At 33.6% G+C, this 16,395-nt stretch overlaps 2 protein-coding genes and 1 pseudogene across 2 annotated transcripts; all 3 read left to right on the top strand.

Moving 5' to 3' along the window:
- Positions 1–1,248: 1,248 nt before the first annotated feature.
- On the top strand, positions 1,249–2,904 carry LOC121764524 (receptor like protein 22-like). The gene has a single exon (XM_042160534.1). The coding sequence runs from the start codon at positions 1,249–1,251 to the stop codon at positions 2,902–2,904; it is 1,656 nt and encodes a 551-aa protein (XP_042016468.1).
- A 3,260-nt stretch (positions 2,905–6,164) lies between these two features.
- Positions 6,165–7,771, top strand: LOC121764523 (annotated as a pseudogene).
- A 5,517-nt stretch (positions 7,772–13,288) lies between these two features.
- Positions 13,289–16,165, top strand: LOC121763644 (NAC domain containing protein 50-like). Its single transcript, XM_042159710.1, has 4 exons — positions 13,289–13,983; positions 14,582–14,859; positions 14,945–15,130; positions 15,432–16,165. The coding sequence occupies exons 1-4, from the start codon at positions 13,788–13,790 to the stop codon at positions 15,936–15,938; spliced, it is 1,167 nt and encodes a 388-aa protein (XP_042015644.1). The 5' UTR covers positions 13,289–13,787; the 3' UTR covers positions 15,939–16,165.
- The last annotated feature ends 230 nt before the right edge of the window (positions 16,166–16,395 follow it).

The following is a 16,395-nucleotide window of genomic DNA, read 5'->3' as shown; positions in this document are numbered from 1 at the left end:
TAATTTAGTTGTGAGAAAATTGAGTAGATAAACAAAATATTTTAAAATTGAGTATGGTTATACTTGCATAATAATTGAGTAAAATTGAGTATGGTTATACTTGCATAATAATTGAGTAAAATTGATATATTTTTTTTCCCGAATCAGGGTTCTGGACGAGCAACTTATTATGGCATTTTTATTAATGTTTTATTAGGTTATAGGAGTACTACTATATGCATATTTTTATCAACAAGAAATTTCTTTTATCAACTATAGTTAATGCTATTTGTTAGAGAGGATCCAACATTAACCACAACAGTTAATGACAATATTAGATATGGTTTAATTTTTTTTTCACAGGTAGATATATTTATAATAGTATTGGAGTAGAAAAGAGAGTGAGCAACGAAGAAGTTGCATGCAGTATAAAGCAAGTGTCTAAACTCAAGTCTTCCCATATCCTCTTCTTTGCAATGGCAGTTTCTTCGCTTCTCCGCCTCCTTTTCTTCTTCGTCTTCTTCATAATATTTGTCGATGGCCAATGCCTCGATGATCAAAAAAGTTGTTACTTGATCTCAGGAGCGAATTCCATTTTTCCATTCCACCTAATTTTTCGGATTGGAATGAGACAGGTGATTGTTGCGAATGGAAGCGCGTGGGATGTGATGACTCGGGGCACGTTCTCAGTTTGGAGCTCAACAGCGGAGGCATCTCTGGCAGAATTGGTGAGTCATCGGCCCTTTTCCGGTTGACATACTTGTCGAGCCTTGACCTCTCACTCAATGACTTCACCACAAGTGAGATTCCTAACCAATTTCATCGTCTCCCAAATTTGGCATACCTTGATTTGTCACAGTGTGGTTTTGTGGGACCAATCCCATCCACGTTGGCTGATCTAACAGAGCTAGTTAAATTGGATGTATCACGTAACTTCCTAACTGGTTCAATTCCTTTGTTTCATAACTGCAAGAATCTTGAATGGTTAGATCTTAGAGAAAATAATCTAATGGGCTCACTTTCTCACTTGCATTTTCAAGGTCTTAAAACCTTTCTTTTATAGGTTTTGGCTCCAATTCATTGAACGGCACCATTCCTCACCATCTTTTTATCCTCCCTTCAATTGGTGTTCTTCATCTATCCAACAACCAATTCAGTGGACAAATCAAAGAAATTTCCATTTTAGCCTACTCTAACCTTGCTGAGCTATATTTAAGCGTTAATAGAATTGGAGGTCCTATTCCGAACTTCTTCTTCCAGCTACGAAATATGGAAATAGTTTACCTTTCCGACAACTTGTTCAACGGCACTTTCAAACTGAATAAGATTCGAAGTCTTACAATACTTTCAGAACTTAGTCTTTCTAACAACAACTTGTCAGTTGACACAACCAACATGAGTTCAAGTTCGCATGGATATCCCAATTTAGATACTTTACATCTGTCATCTTGCAATTTGTACGATTTCCCAGATCTTAGGAATGCATCCATTTTGCTATATTTGGACCTCTCAAACAATCATTTGCGAGGGGATATTCCTAGTTGGATTTGGGAAACCGGAAAGCACTATTTGGACTTTTCTTTTAATCTTCTGACAGGTTTGAAAAAGCCTCCCATCTCTCAAAATTTCAGTAATTCTGTTGTTTTGCTCACAAACAATCGACTCACTGGAATGATTCCATCTTCAATCTGCAATGCATCTTCACTTCAAGCTCTCGACTTGTCTTTCAACAACTTGAGTGGTAGCCTACCTCCTTGCCTACTTAGCAACGTCTCTGTGAGTAAAGTGCTCAATCTTAGGGGAAACAAAATCGGTGGTGTTATCCCGGATCACTTCTCTAGTGACTGTGGCCTACAAACCTTTGATGTTAGTAATAACAACTTAGGTGGGAAGGTTCCAAAGTCTCTAAAAAATTGTAACAACTTAGAGGTGTTGAATGTTGGAAACAACAACCTCGAGGGTAGTTTCCCTTGCATGTTGCCGTTGAAGTTGCACATACTTGTTTTGCGCTCCAACAAATTCCATGGAGACTTGAGATGTCGCAGAAGTTGGCCGGATCTTCAAATTCTGGATATATCTTCAAATGATTTCAGTGGTCGTCTGAATTTGCTAAACTTCTCAAGTTTGAGAGGAATGATGCTACAAAGTCCTACGCATCTCAGGCTCAACCGCTCTGGCTCCAACTTTTTAGGTGTCGGTAGTTACTACCGCAATGAGGTGAATTTAACCGTCAAGGGGCTTGAGGTGAAGCTTGTGAAGATTTGGCCTGACTTTACATCCATTGATTTGTCTTCCAATCATTTTGAAGGAGAAATACCAGACGCAATTGGTAATCTTAGCTCACTCTATCTTCTCAACTTATCACACAACTCTCTCACTCATGCAATCCCGATATCATTGGGTGCCTTGACTGAGCTTGAGTCGCTCGACCTCTCATCAAACAAGCTCACCGGGAGAATACCAGATGAGCTCACAAAACTCGATTTCCTATCATTCTTGAATCTGTCTTACAATCATCTTACTGGACTGATCCCAACTGGCACTCAGTTTCAAACGTTTTCGGCAGATTCATTTGAAGGAAACACGGGGTTATCTGGTTTCCCACTCAACGGAAGTTTCAACCATCTTCCACCTGGTCCATCGCCATTAGAGGATTCAGAACAAAAAGATGAGGAGATTGAGTGGGAATATGTGCTTGCTGCGTTTGGTTACGTTGTGGGATTCGGAAGCATTGCATGGACATTGTTATGCCACAGAAGGTTGAGAGAAAGATACTTTGAGAAGATAGAAGAGGTTGCTGACAAGATATTCTATGAGATAGGAAGGAGAAGAAGACATGAAAGAAGAGTAAGAAGAAGAAGAGAAGAGAAGAAGAGAAGAGAAGAGAGGAGGAGGAATGGACTTAGGAGACATCATCATCAGTGAGGTTGATTGTGTAATTTGTTGGTGTATGTGTGAATTTGGAGATTTTATAAGACTAGATATGCTTCTTTGCAATGCACGATAATAGTTATAATTAAATAAAATATAAAGCATAAACAAACAGTAAAAGTCGAATCATAAATGAGATTAATGTATTTGAGGTTCTTGTTGGCAATTCATACCTCTCTTCAAAATTTTGTCAAACACGTTCTGCTCCTTCAGACTTCCCAGCTTTCACTTAGGCAATCTAACAAACAGTTGGCAGATACTATCAACACATTTAGAAAACAGATGCCTTCACAAACTATCATATGTTTGCGAATTATTGCATGTATCCATGGGACGTGATTGACTGTCTATTCACAAACTTTTTAGAGGAAATTGTTTAGATCAACGTACCTTTTCAAGAATTTAACCAAGATACTAAAAAATGAGGTATAAATGCGTATTAAGAAATTATTAGCAAATAAATTGAGCATATTTAATTTTGGGTAATTATTAAGCTTATTTTACATTGATCAATTCGTAGTTTTTTTATATATTGGGCTTTTATTATAATTAATGGGCCTATGCTTCCAGCCCAATAACTAGGGCTATTATGTGGAATCCAAGGGGAAAAAATCCAACACGATAATTATTTATTTCTCAAATAATACTTCATTCATTTTCAGAAATAATCTATTTTTTATTTTGATATAATCATAAAAAAACCACTTTATACTATCTCAAAATATATTATCGCGCAATATTTTAATTCAATAATAATAATAATAATAATCACTTCACAAATTTAGTCAAATTAATAATTAATACTCCATTTACATAATGAAATATTTTATTTTTTCTATATATGGACTTATTTATCTGTCTATTTAAAAAGAACATTTTATTAAACAGCACAAGATTCTAAATGAAGTTGTTAAATAAATTAAAATCAAAAGAATAATATAATTATATATTTTTATAAGTAGAGAGAAAGAAACAACATTTTGCTAAAAATAGACAATATTTTAGAACAAACTAAAAAGATATGGACAACAACGGTTAGGATTATTTTATAGGATTATAGCTTGTAGATTTATTTAAGTATTTAGTTGAGATTAATCATTTTAGTAAACATACACTTATTTATTAGTTTCAAATCAAATTTAATAAACCTAGTATATCATACTACTTTATCTCTTCGTCTGTATCTATCTCGTGATTATTGCCAATTCTTTTTCTCGTAACTATTACCGACTCTTTCGACGTTGATGCCTATTTTTTTTGACGTTGTCAATACTCCCTTATTCATCCTCTATTTTTTAAAATTTGTGAAGCCTTGTTTTATCTTTTTTTCACACCCCATCGTTGAAATCCTAACTGCCATTTTATATAATCAATTTTGTTTCTTTTTAAATTCTTTAATTTACATATACTGTATTATCGTCATTGTATATGATAAATTTGTTTATTTTTTAATTCTTATAATTTCCATATATTATCGTCAATCTAACCAAACAAATTATAGAAAATAATCCTCGATTCAAAAGTTATATAAATGTTATTTATGACATTTTCTATCTCTCATGGAACTATAGAATAAATGTAAACAATGTCAACAATTATAAAATGACAATAGTTTTTAAAAATAACTGAAAATGATATACTCCATCCGTTCCACAATAAGAGTTCTATTTTGCCATTTCCGTTCGTCCAACAATAAGAGTCATATTTCACTTTTAACATAAATGGTAAGTAGCCTCACTTTCCACCAAATTATTTCACTCACATTTTATTATTATAGAACTAATGCATATATACTCCATAAGTGAGATCCACATTCCACTAACTTATTCAACTCACTTTATTTAAATTTCTTAAAACTCATGCCCAAGCCAAATATGACTGGAACAGAGTATATCATGATTATAAACTGCCAAAACTATTGAATTTTAGTCCAACTAACAAATTATAATGGAAAACTAAGAACAAAAAATGGAAAATTGCAATAAATGTTTCTTGCATAAGTAAAAAAGAGGATGATTCCTTCTCATCCCCAAATAACTACTCTAAAAAAGACAAGAATGGAAGACTTTTCACGAATAATTTAACATTTATTGAATTGCAATCCAGGTAGGAATATGGCAACGGTATAACTTTCAAAATATTTATTCTTAATTTTTGAAAAATTAAATTATTCTATTTTAATTATAATTAAATAATACTAATCACAAAATATTTTTTTTTGTACATATGAATTCACATCAACAGAACTAATCAATAAAAAATATAACTCACAAAATATATTTTTTTGTACATATGAATTCACAACCGTTATCTAAGTCGCCCGCTTAATAAACTATATGTCCGTAATATCTTAAAATTCAAAGAATATTATAAATCGTGCTATACGACAAAGACCATGCTTTTCCTCAAAAAAATCTGCAGCGGTTATCTTCAGTGTCCTTTAGTAAACTAGGCTTCCACGCAATAACTTGCGAGATGTAATCAACCCAATAGTTAAACACGTCTAACAAAAGGACTTATATAGGGTTTCATAACATATCTCATGAGATCAGAATTCGCTCGTTGAAGAAGGTCGTTGCCGACATGCTGACGTCGTCTGTCGCCATTTAGGTTAAGTAATGAAATCGCACAACAGAAAATGGTCGAAATGGAGGCAAAGAGATAAAATAGGGTTACATGCTTATTTATATAGTTTCCAATACCATAGACCGATAGCGGATTCAGTCGAAAATGCATGTTCGACCCGACCTAGGTCTATCCCAAATTCTTTAGAAAAACTCATTTGATACCAGTGAAAATGTCACATTCTCATTTTAATTTGCCAAAAATAAGATTGTAAATATATAAAAATGAAAACATTACTACATACTTTAAAATAATGCTGCATAAAAGATGTAATAGATGATAAAGATGTAGATAAATAATAGTAATGCTTTTAAATTCAAGTTTGATACTCGCTATTCTCGAGAGAGGAGGGTGAGATACAGAATTGTTACAAAAGTATGAGGGGAAATGCATAATTTGAAACTTAATGACACACTATATATATCACATTACCAAAACAAAATTATACAATTAGTAACAGCTCATCGACACACACTCACACACTCCATTTCTCTTCTATCCTTCAATTTTCTTTCTTTGATATCGATTTCAGTGTCAAGAAAGTATCCTTACCACACACCACACTCTCCCAGAGTAAAAAAACTCCCAAAAAACCAATCCAAAATCCCTTTCTACATTTCATTTCTCCTATGTGTAATCCCTGAAAGCCATTCTCAAATCTTGCTCTCATTTTCCATTCAAAAAACCAACTTTTTTTTCCTGGTTTGTGCCTTTTAGTGCGCTTTTTTCATCCAGGCTTTTAAATAAAAGTTTGTGGGATGCCTTTCAGGTTTGAAGCAGTTAGTGAAATTGATGTCTACAAATCTGAGCCCTGGGACCTTGCTGGTATGAAAAGATTCAATCTTTTTTATATTTTTGAAAATAATTGTTGTAGATTCATGCTTTGTTTGATGTAAAGTTGTAGTCTTTGAAGATTTCTGTTTTTTTAAAGGTTTTTTTGTTTATATATTTCAAGTTTAGATGAAGAAATGAAGTTGTGAATGAGTGTTGTTTATATGTATCAGTTTGAAGTTGTGAATGAGTGTTCGTGCGCGATTTATATATTGTAACGATAATCTTGTTGCTTAAATAATCGCTGAAAACGAGAGATCTGGAGTGGTACTTGTTCAGCCCTGTGGATAGGAAGTACGGCAGGTGATCCCGGCTCAATTTTGCGCCACTGAGCAAGGCGACCGGGAAGGACCGCCCGGTGAAACACAAGGACGAGTCCATTGGAATGAAGAAAACGCTCATTTTCCACATCGGTGATGCACGAGTACCGGCTGGGAAACGCCCGGCGTTCTACCGGTGCGTATCGATTCCCAGTCCTAACTTTAAAAATAATGAAATTCTTGTCTTTGTTTTGTCAATTAGGATGCATTTGTGCTCTGTAGAATCTTCCAGAAACCAGCCCTCGGACCGCATAATGGGCACCAATACGCCCCGTTCATCGAAACCGCTTGTGGTCCCCGGGGAAGATGACGTGGCCAATGGCGATGAGGTGCGCGGAGATTGCACAAACACCGAACAGGTCTTGCGCTTCGCTCCTTTTCCTTGTGCAGGTTTTGTTCATTTTTGTACAAGACTTTCTTTTCTGGTTTAGATGGTTGATTAATGGGTTTTATTCTAGACAAAACTACATCTAAATGCAAAAACACAGAATAAAATCATATGAAATGACAGTTTTAAGTCATTGTTAGTCTATTTTTGGGTCATTTTAATAAAAGATAAACTAAAATGACTTGAAAATGATATCAAACTCTAGATTAGAGTTTATATAATGGCCTAAAATTGATTAATAATGATATTTCGAGTTTTTTTTATTTTATTTTTTTTTGTTAATTATTGACCATTAGATCACCCTAGTCCTAAGGTTGCATTTCTAGATCTAGGTGTATACTTGTTTGGATCATCTCTGGTTGATTAATTAATTGCATCGAAATTTATGTTTTCGAGTAGCCCGTCTTTCCCATTCGATCGTTTAAAAAAGGCAGAAACGAAAATTGGAGGCGGTTAAACGCACGTTTATCGTGTGAAATCGAGTTTTGTTAGATCTTGTAATTAGTGTTTTCCTAACAATCTCTCTCAAAATGTGTTGCAGGATGTGCAGCCTCTCGTTGATCCCGCCAGCGTCCCTCTCCCGTCGAAGAGGGATAGACCTGCACCCGACACGGAGCCCCCCTCTTGCTGGAAAACGGCTAGAGGCCGAAGCGCGATGATCCAAACTGCAGCAGCATCGCCAACGGGCGTTCGTTGACAATGATGACGACGAAAACCAACTCCCCGCCTGTAGAGATCCCCCTTCTGGAGACCCTAGGCGCCAACGACAACCTCCCGGGAAGCACGCCCACGTTTAACTCGGCGGAACTGGAAAAATCCGTCCCTCCCGGCGGCTACCTCAAGTTCATCGGCTACTTGGAGAGCGATGGACAGGGAGAGGCTGAAGATTGAATTGATGAGAGCGATCGACATTCTTCAGTCTCGGGTCGAGGCCTTGACCAACGAAAACGCGGAGCGTGAGAGACGTGATTAGAGTTGTTATGTACTCACTCCGACATTCCTCTTTGCGTTTTACATCTTCTTCGAGTTCTTGTTCGTAAGCTCGAGTTTGTTTCCCACAATTCTCTCACGCTATGCCAATTTGGAGTTTTTATAAGACAAAATTGTGATAACTAAGAAAAAAATAAAAACATAATCAAAGCTAATGATTTGTATAGAGAGGATCGCACTCGGGTAAAAGTGTTTCAAACTACCCAGCTTTCAATTAGGCAATCTAACAAACAGATGGTGGATACTATCAACACATTTAGAAAAAGATGATATTTTAACAGATTGTTTCATATAAAAAATCGATATGTTTTGCGAATTATTGCATCTATCCATGGGATGTGATTAATATTCAATCCGCAGACTTTTTAGATAAACAAACCTTTTCAAGAATGTATAACCAAGGTACTAAAAATGAGGTATAAGTGCGTATTTAGAAATGATTTGCAAATAAATTGTCAATGAATCAAATGTAGTATTAATTTTGAGCATATTTAATTATTAGCCTTTTTTTACATTGATCTATTTGAAGTTATTTATATATTGGGCTTTGATTATAGAAATGGGCCTATGGCTACCAGCTCAATAAGTAGGGCGATTATGTGGAATCCAAGAGTAGAAATCCAATACGATAATTATTTACTCCATTACTCAAATAATACTTCATTCATTGTCAACAATAATCTATATTTTATTTTTATATAATATAAGAATTGTTTATTTCACTTTATATATACTATCTCTAAATATATTATCACATTATATTAATTTAATAATCATTTATACTACTTGGCCGACAAATTCTCTACGTACTCTAGTACTAAATCAATCGTTTTTATTAAAACTATACTCGATATATTTATTTGGGTGGAGATAATAATAATAATAATTATTATTATTATTATTATTATTATTATATATTATTATTAATATTATTATTACAAATTTAGTCTAGTTCTGGTCAATCTCATATAACTTGAAAATGAAATATTAAATCACGAAGTTTTATTTTTTTTCAATTCTATCGTTTGTATACAATTTGATGTTTTGTTGGTGATGCTTGAAAGTTCAAATGACCACAAACCGATTTCTTTACATTTCTTTTACTATTCACTATATTTTTAAAAAATAACAACTATTTTCATTTTTGGTCGTTCCTTAAAAATAGAAATTTTAGAATATTTCTATTTTAGGACATGGACCCACAATCCACTAACTCTAATTTCACTACTTTTTCTCTTCATCTCTCTTATTTTACTCATATTCTTTTTCATCTCTCTTACTTTACCAATTTTTCTCACTTACCTTACCAATTGTGCATTAAAACATGTGTCATTTCAAATATTTCTATTTTTTTAATACGGAGGGAGTATTATTTTAATTAAGAATAGATGTTTTAAACATAGTCAAAGATATAGTTTTATACTTGAATGAGATAATTAAAAGAAATGAAAATTCAAAATAATATTGTATTTTACCAATCATAATTTGATGAAATTTTATAATTTAAATAAATATTATCCATAATAATAATAATAATAAAAGAAGATCCAATGGAGTACAACGATATTGCTATTTTGACAAACATGCTTGAGTAATTCTACCATCTAATAATTATATAATGCTCTCCTCGTCCATAGTTGTCCATTTTCTATTTTCGGTCATTCATAATATATTATCCACGTTTACTTTTTCTATTTTGGGTAAGTAGACTCTCACACTCAACTAAATCATTACATTTATGCATATTACTACTTTAAAATTATATTAAAGCGGGACATAATATTTTACTAACTTTTTCTACTTAATTTTCTTTACATCTTATAAATCTGTATTGATCAAATATGGACAATATTTCATGAACGAATGAATATTATTTCTTTGAATGATATACTTTAAGTTAACTTTAAAAAATGACCGACTATATTCACATAGATTATTTTGACAGTACTTTTTTCGACGTGGTGAAATTGGACTATTCACTTAATCTCTATCACGTGGAAAAAACCACTCTTCATTCTTCAATCATTACAAAAATCTAAAAGTTAGTAGTATAAAGTTCATAAAATTAAACTTTAGATTTACTTATTTCCAGATTATAGTTGCATAATAATCCTATTTTAGCTTTTCGTAAATATAATCTTCTACTGTAATAGGAATGCATAATTTTATTAGATACTACTAGTGTTTATAGTTTGAATCCAAAGTTAATGAAATCACGGTTTATATATTAATATGATGATAGTTGATTTTAAATTATATAGTCATTAATAGGATGCACTATTGAAGATATTGAAGGAAATCACAAATGATAAAGCTTATTTCACTATAAATATTTTTATTAAAATTAATTTCTTTAACTTTATTTTGTTGTAATGATTCATTAATGTGATAAAAAAAATTAAAAATATATAGGTCAATTTGTAAAATATCTTCCACACAACGTCTATAGTGTCAAAGTATCCGCTTAATTTTATTAATTTAGAACAAGATAAATATTCTTAAATATGTTACAAATTGCAATATTAAATTTAAAAAGGCACCATAATAAATGTAATATTAGAATTGTAGTCATATGTGACATAAAAAAGATTGTGATGATTTGTAAATAATAAAAAATGATGCTGAGCTGGTTGGTAAATAAATAGCATACTATTTATGGAATGAGTTATTGACTTATTGTTATTAGTAGTACATGTTAAATTTGTGGTAAATAATGATACATTAAATGATTTACATCGAATAAAAGTAGGTCTGAGGTTTCGTAACGGATTGGCAATAAATTGCTTCACTAGAACTTCATCATAACTTTATTTCACAAAAATTATTTTATTCTTCAAATTTTTATTTTCATTATATTATTTTCATTTTTTTTTACATGTTGACTCACATCACATGCGATAGTCACTTTCATATATGCCCCCATGCGTAATCTTTGATTTGTTTTCTTTTATATGAAAGTCCAAATTTCAAAATAATTGTTATGTAAATTATATTATTAAATAAATTATCGTCTGTATGCATTTGCAAATTAATAGTCACACAATCTAATTAATTGAAGATCTATGATTTTTTAATTCGGTCCCACCAACCTCGTTTTTCTTCGGTGTGTATGACTCGTGATTTAAATACATAATCTACTAAAAATGTTTTGCAATTATTGTTTTACACATTAAATTGATTGGTTACGGGTAGTATCTGAACTTATTATGCTGATATAATTTACAGAATGAAATATTTTATTTTTTCTAGATATTGACTTATTTGTCTGTCTATTCAAACTGAACATTTTACTAAATAACAAGAGATTCTAAATGGCGTTGTTAAATAAATTAAATCAAAAGAATAATATAATTAAATATTTTAATTAGAAGAGAAAAGGAATATTTTTTTGCTAAAAATAGACAATTTTGGAACATACTAACAAATATATGGACGTCAACGAATGGTTAGATTTTAGCTCGTAGACTTATTTATGTATTTTAGTTAAGATTAATTATTTTAGTAAACCTAAATTTATTTATTAGTTTCAAATCAAATCCAAAACCTAGTATATCTATGATCCTAGTAAAGGAGTCGATATATCCAACAATTTTGATAAATTAGAAATTTCACTATATATTAATAAATTTCTACGTCATGGCTATTAAATTTATGAAGCCTTGTTTTATCTTTTCTTCACACCCCATTGTCAAAATCCTAACTCGCCATTGTATATTTGTATATAATCAAATTTGTTTCTTTTTTAATTCTTATAAATTCCATATACGGTATTATCGTCATTGTATATGATCAAATTTGTTTCTTTTTTAATTCTTATAATTTCCATATATTATCGTCAATCTAACCAAACAAATTATAGAAAATAATCCTCAATTCAAAAGTTATGTAAATGTTATTTATGACATTTTCTCTCTCTCATGGAAACTATCGATTAAATGAGAAACAATGTCAACTATTATAAAATGAAAATTGTATTTCAAAATAATTGAAAATGAATATCATAATTATAAGCTGCCAAAAACTATTTAATCTTAGTCCAACTAACAAAGTATAATGGAAGGAAAACTAAGAACAATAAATGGAAAGTTGCAATAAATCTTTCTTGCATATGTAAAAAAGAGGATGATTCCTTCTCATCCCCAAATAACTACTCATAAAAAAGACAAGAATGGAAAACTTTTCACGAATAATTTAACATTTATTGAATTGTAATCCAGGTATGACTATGGCAACGGTACAATCACAATATAACTTTCAAAATATTTATTCCTAATTTTTAAATAATTAAATTATTCAATTTTACTAAAAATTACATTATTTTATTGACACATCAACAGAAGTATAATCAATAAAAAATATAAGTTTTATTTTAAAAATCAAAGAATACTATAATCACAAAATTATATAGTTTTTTTTTATTCATATGAATTCACTAACCGTTATCTAAGCTGCGCGCTAAATTATATGTCCGTACAATAGCTTAAAAATTCAAAAAATACCATAAATTGTGCGATACGACAAAAATTGTCCTCCTCCTCACGAAAATTTGCAACGGTTATCTTTAGTGTACTCGTAGTAAACTATTCCTCTGCGCAATAACTTGCGAGCTACGTAAAATGGATATAACATATCTTGGATACCAAACGTGAGATGCAATCAACCCAATAGTCAAACAAGCCAAATAAAAAGGAATTAAATAGGGTTTCATAACGACTTGCTGAAGTCGTTTGTCACCATTTAGGTTATATAATGAAATCGCACAACAGAAAATGGTTGAAACAAAGGCAAAGAGATAAGATAGGGTTAGAGGCTGATTTATATAGTTTCCAATACCATCGCCTGATAGTGAGTTGGTCGACAATGCATGTTCGACCCGACCTAGGTCTATCCCAGATTCATAAAAAATAACTCATTTTATACCCATGAAAATGTCAGATTTTCATTTTAATCTGCCCTAAATAAGATTGTTCTTCATACTGCGTATTTTTTAAAATTCGTGCAAACTCAAATAAGACTTCTAATGACGGACGAAGCAAGTAGGAATAGTTTTAAATAAAAGTTTGATACTCGTTAGTTGTTATTCTCGAGGGAGGAGGGCGAGATACAGAATTGTTACAAAAGTAAGGGGAAATACATTAATTTGAAATACGGAAACACTATATATATATATATATCACATTACCAAAACAAAATTATACAATTAGTAACAGCTCATCGACACACACTCACACTCACACTCACACTCACACTCACACTCACACTCACACTCACACTCACACTCACACTCACACTCACACTCACACTCACACACACACACTCACACACACACACTCCATTTCACTTCTATCCTTCAATTTTCTTGCTTTGACATCGATTTCCGTGTCAAGCAAGTATCCTTACCACACACCACACTCTCTCATTTCTTCAGCCTCTTGCCCAAAATCCACACCCCAATTTAGGTAAAAAATCTCCCAAAAAACCAATCCAAAATCCCTTTCTACATTTCATTTCTCCTATGTGTAATCCCTGAAAGCCATTCTCAAATCTTGCTCTCTTGTCCATTAAAAAACCCAACATTTTTTTTCCTGGTTTGTGTTCCTTTTTAGTGCACTTTTTTCATCCGGACTTTTGTAATTTATGTGTTAAAAGGGGTTTTTTGCCACCAATTTCGTGTGTGTTGTTTGTGGGTTTGGTGTAATTTTGTAAAAAATATAATCTTGGGGATGGAAACGGGGCAGGAGATTGTGGTGGCGATGGGGGCTCCTCCGCCGACTTCTTTGGCGCCCGGGTTCAGGTTTCATCCAACGGATGAGGAGTTGGTGAGGTATTATTTGAGGAGAAAAGTTTGTGGGATGCCTTTCAGGTTTGAAGCAGTTAGTGAAATTGATGTCTACAAATCTGAGCCATGGGACCTTGCTGGTATGAAAAGATTCAATCTTTTTATATTTTTTAAAATAATTGTTTTAGATTCATGCTTTGTTTGATGTAAAGCTGTAGTCTTTGAAGATTTCTGTTTTTTTAAAGGTTTTTTTGTTTATATATTTCAAGTTTAGATGAAGAAATGAAGTTGTGAATGAGTGTTGTTTATATGTATAAGTTTGAATTTGCTTTGTTTTTGTGGATGAATTTATGAATGTGGTTCTGTTTTAGCCTCTTTTGGAACATGATTTTGGTCTCATTTGATGATGTTTTGTGAAATGAAGTGTTAGTGTGTGTCTTTGTAAATGATTTGTAATTGCTGATGAGATTATAGTGACTGATGTTGTGATGAAGAGATGCAAACTCAATTCATGCTTTATTGTTGCTTTTAGACTGAATTCTGCAAGAGAATTGATGTTTTTTATATGAAAATTGGCTAAAGATGAGATTTTGGTAGGCGGAATGGTAGAATTGCATTTAATGCTGATGGAACGAGTTCTACTCGTGTTCGCTGGTCCATTTTGTCGATTTCTATCTAGCTTATGTATTTGAAAAACTAATTCCTTCTTTCGTCATGATAATCTTGATGCCTAAACAGAGTATTCGTCGTTGAAGACGAGAGATCTAGAGTGGTACTTCTTTAGCCCTGTGGATAGGAAGTACGGCAACGGATCCAGGCTGAATCGTGCCACTGGGCAAGGGTACTGGAAAGCGACTGGGAAGGACCGCCCAGTGAAACACAAGAACGAGTCCATTGGAATGAAGAAAACACTCGTTTTCCACAGCGGACGTGCCCCTGATGGAAAGAGGACTAATTGGGTGATGCACGAGTACAGGCTGTGCGACACAGAACTTGGAAATGCCGGTGTTCTACAGGTGTGTGTCGATTCTCAGTGATGTTATATTAACTTCAAAAGTAATGAATCTTGAAATAAAATTCCTGTCTTGTTTCTTCAATTAGGATGCATTTGTGCTATGTAGAATCTTCCAGAAGAGTGGCCTCGGACCACCTAATGGGGACCGATATGCCCCATTTATCGAAGAGGAATGGGATGAGGACGCCCCGCTTGTGGTCCCCGGGGAAGACATGGAAGATGACATGGCAAATGGCGATGAAGTGCGCGGAGATTGCACTAACACCGAACAGGTCTTGCACTTCGCTTCTTTTCCTTGTGCATGTTTTGTTCTTTATTGTGCAAGACTCTCTTTTATGGTTTAGATTATTGATTAGTTGCTTCTAAATTTATGTTTTCGATCTGTCCCATTAATTATTTCGATCGTTTTACGCATTTAAAATAGATAGAAACGAAAATTGGATGCGGTTAGAAGCACGTTTATCATATGCTATTGTACTTTAATCGTTTATCGTGTGAAATCGGTTTTTTTTAGCATCACGAGATCTTGTAATTACTGTTTTTTTCCTAACAATCTCTCGAAATATGTCGCAGGACTCGCAGCCTCTCGTCGCTCCACTCCTCCTCACGTACTCGGCCGATCCCCCCTGCCTCCCCTTCCTGGGCAAGAGGGATAGGCCCGCAGTCGATCCGGAGCCCCTCTCGCTGGACAACGGCAAGAGACCGAAGCGCGATGATCCAAACTGCAGCATCGCAAACGGATCCGAGGACTCCACCACGACGAGCCACGGTCGTTCCTCGACAATGATGATGACGATAACCAACCTCCCGCCTGTAGAGATCCCCCTTCTAGAGACCCTAGGCGCGAAAGACAACCTCCCGGGCAGCATGCCCACGTTTAACTCGGCAGAACTGGAAAAATCCGTCCCTCCCGGCTACCTCAAGTTCATCAGCAACTTGGAGAACGAGATCATCGACATCTCGTTGGAGAGGGAGAGGCTGAAGATTGAAGTGATGAGAGCGCAAGCGATGATCAACATTCTTCAATCCCGAGTTGAGGCCTTGACCAAGGAAAACGCGGAGCTCGAGAGACGTGAATAGGGATGTGACGATGTAGCTGTCGCCCTCCTCGAGTTCTAGTGTCGTGTAGTTGCCGGCCCTTCACCACATTTTTTTGTGGCGCTGCTTTTGATTAGGACAGGGAAGGTAATTTCTGGGTTTTTAGATCACTCTCTCTACAGTTTAACTGGGAATGAACAATGATGAATTTATGACAATGCAATTTTATTTTTTTAAATAAAGTTGGTTTATTTTGTGTTGCCTGAATATATTTTTGTTAGGTTTGAAGTATGAATAACCATGTGTATTGTTATTATTTTGGTATTGAGATATGTTTCGAGTTTTATTAATTAAATATATTGAGACGAATGACTTAAGACTTTGTGGTTTAGGGTTTGGAAAATATTTTCATGTTAAATTGGCATAATAAATTAATAAGTCGAATATTACTATGCTCAACCTTGGTTCGTTTAGCAAATAAACTTTGATAAATGAGCTC

This window comes from Salvia splendens, chromosome 14, assembly GCF_004379255.2.
Source record: "Salvia splendens isolate huo1 chromosome 14, SspV2, whole genome shotgun sequence".
Lineage (NCBI taxonomy): Eukaryota > Viridiplantae > Streptophyta > Magnoliopsida > Lamiales > Lamiaceae > Salvia > Salvia splendens.
Note: the sequence above shows the minus strand (reverse complement) of the source record. Positions and strands in the feature narration are given on the sequence as shown.

What these genes read in the sequence shown, in the direction of transcription:
- LOC121764524 (XM_042160534.1), top strand. Translation starts at nt 1,249, where the DNA reads ATGGAAATAGTTTACCTTTCCGACAACTTGTTCAACGGCACTTTCAAA.
- LOC121763644 (XM_042159710.1), top strand. Translation starts at nt 13,788, where the DNA reads ATGGAAACGGGGCAGGAGATTGTGGTGGCGATGGGGGCTCCTCCGCCG. An exon ending in GAAATGCCGGTGTTCTACAG is followed by an intron (nt 14,860 to 14,944) that starts GTGTGTGTCGAT and finishes TTCTTCAATTAG; the next exon opens with GATGCATTTGTGCTATGTAG. An exon ending in ATTGCACTAACACCGAACAG is followed by an intron (nt 15,131 to 15,431) that starts GTCTTGCACTTC and finishes AATATGTCGCAG; the next exon opens with GACTCGCAGCCTCTCGTCGC.